General features: G+C 40.5%; 1 protein-coding gene across 3 annotated transcripts in view; it reads left to right on the top strand.

Annotated features, from left to right (window-relative positions):
- Positions 1 to 14,101, top strand: part of WASHC4 (WASH complex subunit 4) — a 150,769-nt gene that overhangs the window by 25,728 nt on the left and 110,940 nt on the right. For all 3 annotated transcript variants that reach the window (XM_085894150.1, XM_085894151.1, XM_085894149.1), the window contains exons 2-9: positions 3,064 to 3,203; positions 8,918 to 8,971; positions 9,207 to 9,272; positions 9,792 to 9,837; positions 10,037 to 10,104; positions 12,310 to 12,392; positions 12,545 to 12,587; positions 12,724 to 12,827. In XM_085894150.1, the coding sequence (XP_085750276.1) occupies positions 3,064 to 3,203; positions 8,918 to 8,971; positions 9,207 to 9,272; positions 9,792 to 9,837; positions 10,037 to 10,104; positions 12,310 to 12,392; positions 12,545 to 12,587; positions 12,724 to 12,827 (604 nt within the window). The remainder of the gene's footprint in view (positions 1 to 3,063; positions 3,204 to 8,917; positions 8,972 to 9,206; positions 9,273 to 9,791; positions 9,838 to 10,036; positions 10,105 to 12,309; positions 12,393 to 12,544; positions 12,588 to 12,723; positions 12,828 to 14,101) is intronic.

Consider the following 14,101-nt stretch of genomic DNA (forward strand, 5'->3'; position numbering starts at 1 on the left):
TCACTGTGTGTACTGCAATGAGCATGTAGAAAAGAAAGAAAACCAGAGAATTGTCTGAGGAGGTCAGACACAAGATTGTGGCCAAGCATGGACCATCTCAAAGCTACCAGTACATTTCCAGAGACCTTGATGTTCCTGTGTCCACCGTATGCAATGTTACCAGGAAGTTTAAGACCCATGGCACTGTGGCCAACCTCCCTGGACGTGGCCACAAGAGAAAACTTGATCGAAGATTGCAGTGAAGGATTGTTCGAATGGTGGAGAAAGCACATCGATCAACTGCCAAACAGATTCTAGCTGACCTTCAGACACAAGGTACAACAGTTTCAACTCGCACCATCCGTCGCCAACTCGATGAAAGGGGGATCTCTGGTAAGAGACCCAGGAGGACCCCACTGCTGAGAGAGAGAGGCACACAGACATAGGAAAGTGTGATTAGAGTTTGGCAAAACATACCTGAACAAGCCAAAATCCTTCTGGGAGAATGTCCTGTGGACAGATGAGATCAAGTTTGAGCTTTTTGGGAAAGCACATCATCTCTATGTTTACAGAAAACAAGATGAAGCCTTCAAACAAAAGAACACCACCCCACAGTCAAACATGAAGGAGGTTCAGTGATTTATTATTATTATTCATATATATTTTTTCAATTATATTTTTTTTGGGGGGGGGTGGTTATTGTACTGCCTCAGGCACTGGGTGCCTTGAATGTGTGCGCGACATCATGAAATCAGGAGATTGCCAAGGCATTTTGGAGTGCAATGTTCAACGCAGTGTCAAAAAGCTGGGTCTCCATCGAAGATCATGGGTCTTTGCAGCAGTAAAATGACCCCAAACACACTTCAAAAGCACCCAGGAATGGTTCAAGACAAAATGCTGGACTGTTCTGAAGTGGCCAGCAATGAGTCCAGATCTAAATCTGATTGAACACCTGTGGGGAGATCTGAAAACAGTTGGGAGAAGGTACCCTTCAAATCTTGGAGAACTGGAGCAGTTTGCACAAGAAGAGTCGGCCAAACTGCCAGTCAAGAGTTGTAGAAAGCTCATTCATGGCTATTGGAAGCGCTTGACTACAGTTATTTTGTCCAAAGGTTGTGTTACCAAATATTAAGTCTTGGGTGTCAATAATTTTGTCAATGCCATTTCTTACCCAACTGCTCCTAGACTCTGTCTTTTGCACCTGAGAAGGTGGAGAAGTTTCTTTCAACCATTGACTCTGACTTTTATTTGCTACTGGACTGAATGGCATCAGCCTATGTGTTCTAAAAACCTGCTCTGCTGCTCTTTCACATCCTCTCTCTGTCCTTTTCACCTTATCCTTTGCATTCGGCCATTTTCCTGATTGGAAATCAGCCAACATCACTGCATTACATAAATAGGTGCAAAAATTGATCCCCTTAACTAGACTTATCAGCTTACTTCCAATCATCAGCTTACTTCCAGATTTCCTGTCAACTGCGATGATGGATTCCAAGTCATGGAATCCATCATCGCAGTTGACACGAAATCTTTCCTTTTCTCCAACAACCTCATCTCAGATCATCAATTTGGTTCCAGAGCAGGTCACTCCACCTTGGACATCCTGCTTCGACTCGCCCAACAATGGATGAAGGTCCTCAATGTCAGACATTAGGTCAGGGTCATCTCTCTGGACATAGCCCATGCTTTTGACACAGTCTAGCATCCCACCTTACGCTCCAAACTCTCTGCCTATGGCATCCATGGCCAACTCCACATATGACTGACTGACTGACTTCCTCTACCCTCGTGGCCAACGTGTGCCACTCAACGGAATCCTTTCATCACCTCTTCCTGTTAAAGCTGGAGTGTCCCAAGGCAGTGTTCTGGGCTTTGTCTTATTCCTGATCTTCATCAATGATCTCACTGACTCTCTGGAAAATCCTCTTTTTCTATTTGCTAGTGATGCCACCCTCTACCATGGCATCCCTCATCTTTCAGATGGGCAGTCTGCAGCCTCTTCCCTCTTTTAAGATTGAAAAAAAGCACAAGTTGTTCAAACACTTGGAATATGTCTTTCAATCCTGACAAATCTCACACACACTATCTCTCTCCAAAAGGGTGATCTGGCAAATGCTCCTATCCACTTTCATAGCAATCCTCTTGAGGAAGTTCAGTCATTAAAACCCCTCGGTTTCACTCTCAGCCATGATCTTTTTTGGGGGGAAACCACATGTCAAAGTTGGCCTCCAAAGCCAGCTGCTGACTGAGCATCCTCCATCGTTCAAAGTCCTTCCTTGGCACACGTGAACTCCTATCCACCTACAAGGCCTTCATCTGAAGCTTGATGGAGTACTGCTTTCCCTTCTGGGCTGGCACCTCTGTCTCACATCTTGCTCAGCTTGATGCCGTGAAAACCAAGTCCTTCGTGGGACAGATATCCCAGATACAGGAAGCTTAAAGTTTTTCTTTATTAATGTGTTTTTTCTAATTTAAGTTTTATTAAAATATGTCAATGGAGGTTTGTTTTTTTGTTTGTTTGTTTAGGTGGAAGAGAGATGTCCAAAAACATTGTTTTGAACACGAGGTGTCATACTCTTGCATTGTTATTGGGTGGAGCAGTTTGTTTGTATATTGATGTAAAAATAAGAATCAAATCAAATGTGTACTGTCATAGACTGTAGATATCCTGGGTTGCATTGGGACGTACTCCTCTCGTAGCAATGTTGACACTTTATATCATTGCCCAATAAGTGCTCCTCTGAGTGGATGTGTCCAGGTGCACCCCTGTTTCCTCATTGCATTCCTGTTTCCCCAGTTGTGGGTACGTCTCCGTTGTCTGTCCCAAGAGGGGAGCTCAAATCTAAGTAATATTGAGAGACTGCACTGCTAATAATTTTACCATGATGTAAAGATTGCCACTTTTGATGTATTGGTGCAGGATTTTCCACCATTAGCAGTTTATAACCCAGAATCCCGCTATATCCGACAAATTGACTGTCACCATAGTACTCACTACACTGTCAGCCATCTACTAATGTAATGCATGTGTTGATATTGAGAATGTTCACCCAATGCAGGTTTCTGTTGATTTCTCCTCCGTAGAAATATTGGCTGAAGTGCAAGTGAAGAAGTATGGTCGCTTTCTTGAAGAATACGTCTCGCAGCTCAACGGCGTCGAGGATGCGCTGGACTGTGCTGTTGGAGACTCTTGGGATTTCACATTGGATCCCATCTCGCTTCAGGTTTTTTTTTAAATGTGCTCATTCTTGCACAAGCTGTACTTCTGTCCTTTGTTGTGGTCTTCACTTTAAAGTGTAGTCTCATTGGTTTGATTTATCAATACTAATAAAAGTGTGGGGGGGTGTGTGGTGTGTATGTATGTGTCCTCCATAACTCCAAAATTATAAAACTTAGCAGCCTAAAACTTTGCCAGGGTTGTTCTGCATTAAAGGTCCCATGACACCCAAAAGTACTGAAATTGTATATATATATATATATATATATATATATATATATATATATATATATATATATATATATATATATATATATATATATATATATATATATATATATATATATAATGTCCTATAGGAGTTTTTCATCGTGATTTCAGATCTGACAATTTTTTTTCACAATACTCGTTCTGTAAAATTAAAAAAACAAACCTCTTCAGGAATGCCCCTAAAAATTCTGCCGAAATCTACTGAAAGGGGCGTAACCCACATGACGTCATCTGCAGGACGACAAAGGCTGCACGTAAATTACTCGGGTTGGTGGTCTACATGATTCTATTGGCTTCCTGTGTGTTTCCACATTCGATTGATCGACTCAAACGCTTCGTTCATTTCTGCTTTAAAAAAATCAAACATTTGGTTTTGAATAATGGATGACATGGACTTTGATTTGTCTGGTAGACAATGAGTGTGAGAGACATGAAGGATTTTGATCTGAATCGGATGGAGAATTGTTGGATAACGTAGTTTCGGGAGGTGAAGTTCAGGCAGCTGGAAATGGAATACGGCCTCACCAGTTCGAGCCCGAAGCAGGACAAGCAGAGGAAAATGGCGATGAAATTCCCGGCCTTCATGATGATCGGGAGGACATCGAAGGAAGACTTGGCAATAACAACTGGTTAGACTAAACCCTCTTCGTAATTCAATAATGTAAATTCGACTTGCATACTGCTCGATATCAGAAATATTTTAGTGAGGTGACGTGACCAGCGCAGCACAGCGTAGCGGAGTGGACATGTTGCACCGCGGCGAATGAATCGCAAGCAAGGCCAGCCCATGTCATCGGCCGTATCTCTCCGCTCATAAAACGAAGCAATCTCGCTGTCCGGATACGATGAAAAGTTGTGTGCAGAACACACCTTGCGACACAATTGTCTGGAGTAGTCCGATAAATCTGACGTTCTGTTGCATTTTTATTTATTTTATTCCTACTGTCGTCATGTAGCGCCAGTAGAAAACAATGAAGAAAAGAGAATAATAAAAGAAAGCTACAGCACGTCAGATTTATCGGACTAGTCGGATGGACGACGGATTTATCGGACTAGTCTAGACTCTAGAGTTTACAAGTAACTTGTATTAGCATGCACAGAATGTATAAGTCAATGCGTAAGAGTCCCGAGGCTCTGAGGTGGTGTAATAGGACAGAAAAATTTGTCTTTCATAGTTGTGCCAACATATTTTTCCCTGTTCATTTATTACAGCATTTTGGTTAAATGTTAATGAATAGCAAGCCAATGAAAGCAGTACCTTCACTTTAGAATAAACCCATGTATGTTGAGTGCAGCCATACCTGGCTTGCATGTATGTGGAATCGTACCTATCCCAGCAGGCTGGTTTCAATGAACAATTCAATAAGCTGCAAAATGTGGGTGCAGGTTTTTTACATTGTTTGATTTTAAAATTATCTCCTTGCGCCTTGAAATGATGCAATATTAATCTTTAGTATTTTACTTGAATATCCCTGTAAGTTTCTTTTTTAATGGAAAGGTTCAACAGTCACATTTTATATTTTGGGGACATGGTATAGCCCTTTATTGTGCATACATGTATTGGATTTGTACATGACTACAACAAGGTAGTAAAGGGGTAAATAATTGCCTCGTGATTGTTGTGCATACACAGCTCAGAAGCAGAATTTCTTGTCTCTGTGTGTGAGGAAACTTCCACGAAACAATCACAGGAATTTAAGACGATCAGTGAGATAGCAAACACGTGCACAATGCATTTGTACGTACTTTATACGGTGCGTGACATCTAATCAATCCACTCTGTGCAAGTCGCGTTCTGGAGATGACGTGAATGGTCACGTGACCTGCGTTTCGCTGAAGTCAACTTTTTTGAGGGGCGGGGCATAGCAAGTTGTGAAAAGCACGAGAAATGTTTGAAATATTGGTCTAATTATCCCATTTTTTTATTTAAAAAAAGAAACATGGGTGATTTATTCGCTCAGAAGGTCAAGTTAATATATAAATTACCAGAAAGTTTTGAGTGTCATGGGACCTTTAAGCAGCAACTCTTTTGTGGATAAAGTCATTTTTTGAACGAATGCATTTTATTTCATAAACTGCTGCGTGCGTGGTGAAGACGGGCTATAAAAGTTAAAGGTATCCTTTACGGTATGCAGTGACAGCCTGGCCAACCGTTCCTTATCAACCATTGAATTGGAGTACTTGCATGGGTGCTTGAGCCACTTGCCGAGCACCCATTTTCGATAGCGATACCCTGCTACGTCATTCTGAGTGAACTGTTTACTCTCTGCGGACGCTTTTGCCACGCCATGTCATTCAGAGCGAGTGGTTCGTGCGATGTCACCCTGGGCGAGTTGTGAAATAACACCCAATTTCCGAGCCGTTTGCTGTATTAAAGTGTTTTCTTAATTACCGAGCCAAATTTTTTTTTCCACCCAAAATTTGAAGAATAAAAAATCTGGATAAAAATAGAAGAATAAAAAATTGGGATAAAAATCCAAAATGTCACGCACAGCTGTTTATGAAGAATAATGTTTGTGAACATATCCCTCAAACTTCTATACAAATGCAACGTTGTTTTTTGGTGAAAGCTACTCAAGGTTTCTGTTTTGTATACAGTAAGTACTGTAGTTGGTAATGACACTGACTCTGACCTACCGATTTCCGAAAAGTTGCTGATATCGGGTGTGTGTGTTTGTGTTTGTGTGTTTCATAAGGCATAACATTCTTTCTGCTAACTCCCCTAACCCCACCCCTCTCTCTCTTTCTCTTTGTCTCATCCTTGCTCTACCCCCTCCCAATACAGTGCAGTACTCTCCTCTCTCTCTCTCTCTCTCTCTCTCTCTCTCTCTCTCTCTCTCTCTCTCTCTCTCTCTCTCTCTCTCTCTCTCTCTCTCTCTCTGTCTGTCTGTCTGTCTGTCTGTCTGTCTGTCTCTGTCTCTCTCTGTACGTGTCCGGGCAGGGTTTCTCTCGACGTGTCCTGGCGGTGTTTATGTCCAGATGGGAGTTTGTCTCCAGTCATCTCCGAGCAGTGTTTGTCTCTGGCCAGTTTGGCTCCCAATGCGTCAGCCAGGTGGTGTTTGTCTCTGTTGTAGAATTTTGTAGTTTACGTTTTAACCGACTCGAAGTAAATCCTGTTACTCAAATCAAAGCCACAATTGATTCACTGTCCACAACGGAAAGTATATTACATCAGATAATTTTATTTTTTACTTGGTACCAAGGAGTACAAGCCACTGAGATGGTAAGCATCTCGAATGATTTGCACTAAAACAAGATTACATTTTCTGGCATTTATAAGCTTTTGGGAGAGTGGAGGGGGCTGATAAGCCTTAGGCAAAGAACTCCAAAATGCAATACGTGTCTCCTAGGTGAAAAGCGAATGATGTAATCATGGCAAAAGTTGGTGTTATCAACCAGGTCACTTTGTTCCATAGCAAGACATTAATTGTATCAACATTTAGGTCAAAAGACTCTTGGCTAAAAGGAAGCATAACTGACATTACAGCATAAAAATTAAATTTATAAAACACCATAAACAATTATAATTGAGAGTACATTAATATAATTATTTTCTCCCACATCTCCAAACAGCTTGGCTCCGGGCAGTATTTATGTTTGGACGGGAGTTTTTCTCCAGACTTGTCCCGACAGGAGTTTGTCTCCGGGCTATGTTTATTGTATGACCGGAAGAAAATGGATTTCAGACATTATTTTGTTTCCATCTTCACTGTTGTTCTATACAGAATCATTTTGATGAGACGGTATGAATCGTAATTAACGCTCTACCGCGCGTCTATCTTTCCTTCTTCTCACATCACACTGTCTTCCCTTCCCCACCCTTCCTCGCTCCCCCCTCCCTCCACTCTCCTTTCCCCTCCACCTCTTCACTCTCCCTGCACTCTCTCCCCCACCTGTTGCTCCCTCTTCCCCCCTCTTTTTCTCCCTCCCTCCTTTCGTCAGCGAAGCGACAGGTGGTATTTGCTGGTACTGTATATATTATATGAAGTGCCTGTCTATGACGAGCAGTAAAACACTGAAAGGTCCACAGAATCAAAATAATAATGCTTTGTTTAATGAAGAGATATGGATTCACTTAATATTTCATCGTTGTTCTTTTCTTGAATAAATATCTTGAAACAAAGATTTTTAGGTTTTTTTTGGTGTCTTTTTACGTTCGATTGCCACCGCCCTCCAAAAATCGGCGATCATATATCGCGTAACCCGCCACATCATCTCGACCTCAGTTTCATATATGTATGGTCCTGCAGTACCTTCTACATTATGATTTTGACTATCGTCGTAATATGAGGATTCTTGATCAGAAAATTATTTGTCAAATTCACTTTCTGATGAGTTTGAAGCGAGTTGCGTGCTGAGAATCTTTCCCTCAATTACATCATGGCAGTTTTCTGTAAATTTTCTGTAACACCTCAAAAATTATTAGAATTAAAAACCACGTTCATTTCTTTGTTTATTACTTAAAAATCAATATGATCACATCAAAACAAAAAAAAAAATTCCCCTTATTCTGTGGACCTTTAAGTGCTGTACTATTCTTGGAAAGTCAGGTTCGTAATAATCATTCCTTCCTGCATGATAAACACTGACAGCATTGTATATCCAGTCCTCGTGATTTCCATTTTGGAACATATGGTCGAGTATCAACATGAAATCCCTTGGTTCTTTCGTTCCTGAGTGCCTCTTTCATTTGTTTGGTTTCAAATTAAATTATTTTTGTGTGCATACGTATCTTTACAATTTAATTATGACTTCAGTTTCCCCAAAAAGTCATGTACTCATTTTAATTTGTGAAAAATTAAATCCCTGGAGTTTCGGCTACACATGCATACATATGTCATATCTCCATTATAGGATGATATCTCGTGGTTTCTATGTTTCACCAGGACCATATGACTTGGTTTTTTTTTTTTTGTGCAATACTGTTAGACCCCGCTATTGGCTATTGGTGGACTCTGTGTATTTGCGGTTCATAAAATGTGACCAACTTCTACATTTGCGGCCCTGCGATTCGCGTATTGGCAGTTCCCCCCCCCCCACGTCGTTTTCTGCGGGCTATTCATGTTTTTTTGCGGGCATGTTCATGTATTTTTTATTTTTTTTCCCCCAGGTGTATTCGCGGTTTTTAATGGGATTTTTGGTTTTCTTCCTTTTGAATCACGAACCACTGGGAACCTATCCTCCTTTTCCCCACTGAAATGGTGCCCCGGCATTCGCGAATTCGACATTCGCGGCATTTTCCAGGAACGTACCCCCCCCCCCCCCCCGCGAATAGTGGGGTCCCACAGTTTATTTGTTTTTCTTTATTTTTAATCATCAATGAATGAAGTTGTTTATTTATGTAACTCTCCTCTCCTTCCCCCCATTGGAAATAATAGCTTGATGAATGAGTAGATTTGTGGTTTGAGTTTTGATTTCTTTTATGTTCTGTGTTGTTCTATTGTCCTGCAGTTCTTGCCATATGAACAGACCACCGTACTTGATATAATCAGTACAGACAACAAGGTAATTCATTGCCTACAGTATTTATTTATTTATTTAATTATTTATTTATTTTGATGGGCTCTCCCTCAAACTTGCAGTTTTTTTCATTTTGCCTTTTCTACAATGCACATTTTGCAGAATAAAATTGTGTTTTGTAGCAATTGTAGTGAATTGAACTGTGGGAGAGTTAGTTGTTGTTTTTTGGAGGTGAAGTTTGTGCTGACATAATGGCAATATTAACTTGATCATTTTGCAGGTTTTGAACAAAGTCGTCACTGTATTTGCAGCGCTGTGTTGTGAAATTAATAAGCTGAAATATGAGGTGAGTATCGTCAGCTCGAGTTTTGCTCTTTTGGGGTTTCAGCTTGAGTGGAATGGCAGGGCAAGGTGCCATGCCCCGATTGAACCCTCACCCCACCCCTCCATCTAATATCCTCCTCCAATGCCCATTTTCCCTCCTGCCCCCTGCTGTTCCTTGTCCTGGGAAAGCCTCATCTTTGCACAGATACAATTGAGGAGTTTCATCTCCATAAAAACACCGACACTGTCCACCAGCAACAGCTTCCAACCGATCGGTTTAAGTGGGACTGTCATACATAATGAAGAAAAATGAACATGCATGCATACATCCTATGATAAATCTTCATTACAAACCATATCTTTCGAATTTATAATTAACATAATGAAAGCTTATATCATCAAGGATAATTTCTTTATTTAAGTCGGATAATCACTTACCCCAAATTTATTTGCACCCTGTCCATGAATCGTCCAGAAGAAACCCTATCGCTTCTCATCCATTTGGCTGGACCTTTCATTTTGTGTTCATTTTTCTTTTTAGGCTGAAACAAAGTTTTACAATGGACTCCTATTCTATGGAGAAGGAGGTATGTCACCTATGAGTACCCATTTTAATTATTTTTTATTACCTTTATGCTGGAGCTGATTAGACTTGAAAATTTTGTTTCAATGTCTAATTGTTTTTCAAATGCTGTACACGGCATGTTTTTGGTCATGTTGGATTTGTAACGTCGTTTACGAAGATATGATCCTTTTCTGTATTTTGTTTTATCGTATTTTTTACAGCTGCAGAGTCCAGTTCTCAGGAAGGAGAAACATTGATCCAAATGGGCAGGATGATTGCATTCTTCCAGGTGATCATTGTTACACTGTAAACATTTGGCAGAGAGTAATAAAAAAAACAATTTGTGCATCGGCGTCAACATTACGACGGTGATTGACGTGAATGGGGTTTAGAAAAGGATTAGATATCACATATGCAGACCTACTTGCCTTTATGGTTTGGTTGTAATTTTTACAATGGTATGAACAAGGCCCCAAAAAGCTTTTGGAAACTGGAAAAAAAAAACATTGCACGCACAAATTTTGGCTTGCAGGAGAGCAAAAAATGTTGGATCAGGGTTTTGAAGAAGCCTGGTTTTGTCAACAATAATTGGTGATAAAAATTCAGATTGAAAACTCTTTCGAGGGTAAAATGATTTCAATTTGTGTTTCGCAACGAAAATGCTCAAAAGGTGGTTGGAAAAACCAGTCGTGGTACTGTGTTGGGGTCAATTGCAGAAGTTATTGAAGTAAAGCCTTGGCAAGCAAATGTTCGCATGAAGAATATTATTATACGGTGAGATTCGTAAATTGCTGAAAATCGTGCTTCATGGAAAATAATATCGCAGGTCATTATGAAAGATTGGATTTTGTATATCTGATGCTTGGCCACCATACATTGTCCCGTTAAGATAAACGGCATTCGAGATTAATTGCCTGACAAAGGCATTTTTTTACATTAAAGATAAATTTGTCTGCACTAAACTCTCCAATTTATTGTGATCAGAAGGATATTTGAGCTGTCGTCTTGATAATGTAACAGTTCCTTTTTTGCCATTGATGGCCAGCGTTTCTTAATCTGAGATGGTTTTTTGCTTTGAGCTTTGAATTTTATCCTTTCTTTTCAAAGTGAGCTTTGTTGAATATTTTTTTCCCCTCCAATTTTTTTAGGTCATCTCGGCAGAGATGACCTAATAAAGCCAGACCAAATGTCCGTACGTCCGTCCATCAACAATTTTTCTTTCCTATCTTGATGAAACTTAGTATGTGGGTAGAGGTCGATGAGTGTTGCACAACGATATAACTTTTGTCAGGGTCAAGGTCACGAGGTCACGTAAGTTATAAAAATCGCCATTTTCAAAACCTATCTAGTCTGCCATTCGGCAACTGTTTATTGATTATGATAGTAAAAAAAATTATCTTGTATCTAACCAGACAGATTTTTGAATTTCCGTCCCGTTTGGTCGCCACGTAACCTGGAAGATGGTCAAAAACAGCTCCCGGTACAAAAAACTTTTTACTTCCGATCTTGATGAAGTTTGGTATGTGGGTAGAGGTCGATGAGTGATACCCAACGACATATTTTTTCCCGGATTCGAGGTCAGGGTCAAGGTCATGAGAGTTGTGAAAGTCGCCATTTTCAAAACCTATCTAGTCTGTCATTTTAGGAGATATCTGGCAACGGTTCATCAATTATGAGAGTAAAAAAAACATTATAAGAGATGACCGTCACCCCCACACGGGGGTAATTTTTATTATTTATTATTTTTTTAAAAGGTGGACAGAGGTTATGTTTTCACATCTGTCTGTCTGTCTGTCTGTCTCTGTGAGCAGGATATCTCAAAAAGTTATGAATGGATTCAAACAAAATTTTGTGGACAGGTTGAGTGTGTGGCAATGACGAATTGTTTATATTTTGGTTAAGGTCCAGATCCAGATCCGGCCTATCAGTGGGATACAAAGCATAAACTGTTCAGCCTGAAGGAGGCATGCGCGCTACAGAGTGCTGTTCTATTTTTTTTTTTTTAAATACAGGCTGTAAGCCTCGTTGAGAACCTGCAACACAAATCATGTACACGAGATAACACCAGACTTGACTTTTGAATAAACGCAGCCGCTGAGATTGGGGGAAGTGACATCACTTCCCAGAGCACCCTGGGTACCAGCGACGTCATCTTCATGAGATCACTTTTCTCTCCGCCTCAGCAGGGCAATCAAGGAGGAATTTCCTCTTCCCAACCCATTGGTTGTTTTTTTTCATGCTGAGCGTCAATCAAGGAAGCAGCACAATGTACCATTTTATAAGTCTTTGGTATGACTCGGCTGCGGTTTGAACCCTCAATCTCCTAGACTCAGAGTGGATGCTTTAACCATTATGCCACTGACTTTTCATGCTGTTTTGAGAGGAAATATACATTTTAGTAATTGCAGTATGATGTACTTCAGCATTTTGTCCTGATATTCCATTGTTCAGTTTTCACCAATTGTATATATATATTTTAATCTTGATATTCCAGGAACTCTCTTGCTTCGTAGCCCGATGTTATGAAGTAGTTGCCAACATGATCCATCAGCTTGCTTCCCTTTACACCAGCAACAAGTAAGGCTTTCTTCTTTGTGTATTGCCGTTTTCTTGCCCATCATGACAATACGCCTTTGTCTCTCCTCTCTCACTCTCACTCCATCACTTCTGTGTGTATGTGTGCATGCATATACATTCTGAGTGTGGTCTTGCTTCTTGTTGCTCATCAGGGCTGCACCCAAGATTATCGATGTATCAGCTGTTCATTTACAGGTAATTGACTTGTGTAAATTATATATTTTATTTGCTCTCTTATCTTCCTGGGATATACTCCCACAGTTTTCCCTTTTATCTGCATTCTGAAATGTCCTTGAACTATGCTCATTCTTTTGCATTCATTCCACATCAGACTGTATTTGAACATCTTGGTGACCTCCTCACTGTGCTTCTTACATTGGATGAGATAATCAAGAACCAAATTACTCTGAAAGAACATTGGACAATGTACAAAAGGTAATTTGGGGGAATGGCTCTTTTCAAGTGTTGGTTCGATGACTGATTTCAGGATCAAATTTTTAACAATATTTTGGGCATTACTTCCGTTTTGTACGCAGCATGTAGCATCTATCCCAATCTCGCCATCGATCCACCGCTGTAACCAAATGTACCCTGCTATCTTTTGCATCATCCCGATTGTAAACTGCGTGGGCCGCTTCAGATTCCTACTGAAATATTATGTGCTCCACAACGCAGCACTCGTCTGTTACATGGGTTGCACAGGAACTGCAGTTGTGGTTCAAATTATTATTATTTTTAAAACAATTTGTTCTCATCAAGAATGGAAGCCAGTGTCAAACAGCTTGGAAGCAAGCCCACTCCGAATTAACCTATCCTGCCACCTCTGCATTCGGTACAGCAACAGCAGTGAGGGTTTGCCTCTTCTTAAAAGTTTTCCAATTCATTGAGTATGGAAGATTGAATTTGAATTGCTAAAAACGATGTAACCTAATTTAATGGGAAACAAAAGCGAGTTTGTGGTTGTTAGGCGAGTTGGGCATAAAATAACCAACAGCACTTACCATCTCCAAAATGAACACCTTCCAACACTGAGCAAAATTCATTGCTAATAACAGCATTCTTATAATCTACCACGCCTCAACTACTTCCGATCACGGTCCATCTGGGTATAGTGAACCAACACAACCCAGGTCCTAATATCAATATCTGGATGGTGGTAGTGGTGATAGCAACATACTCAGAAAACATAAGGTTGTGATGATATTTACCCTGCACATTTTGGGGAAAAACAGTTTTGTTCTTCCACAACAACATGCAGGAAAAGTATACATCGTAGCATCTGCTCCGAGTCTTGGAGGTTAGCGGTTCGAACCAGGCCGAGTTATCCCAAAGACTTTAAAAATGGTACGTGCTGCTTCCTTGCCTGATGCTCAGCATTTGAAAATGGAGCATGGATAAACAACCACGGGTTGGCAACCATTGTGCAGGGTTGATGGCCTCCTCCTCCGTTGACATTTTTGTAACGGAAGTCATTATTATTTCTTCATTCTCTCTGTGGTTAGGCTGCTTTGTCGACTTTTGTGCTTTCATTCTTCCCTACTACATTTGGTTGAGTGCGAATGAAGTTTGCCACGGTTGGCACAAACAAAGAACCCTCTCTCACATACGTTCATTGAAAGAGACCATTCAACTCTGTTTGCGCAGCATCCTTTAGTAACTGAATCCAATGCAAGTGAGCCAACATGGAACATGTACTGTTTTTGGAGTTT

Source organism: Eptatretus burgeri, chromosome 9 (genome assembly GCF_056783735.1).
Source record: "Eptatretus burgeri isolate ZD-2024b chromosome 9, Ebu_testis_v1, whole genome shotgun sequence".
NCBI classification, from domain to species: Eukaryota; Metazoa; Chordata; class Myxini; order Myxiniformes; family Myxinidae; genus Eptatretus; species Eptatretus burgeri.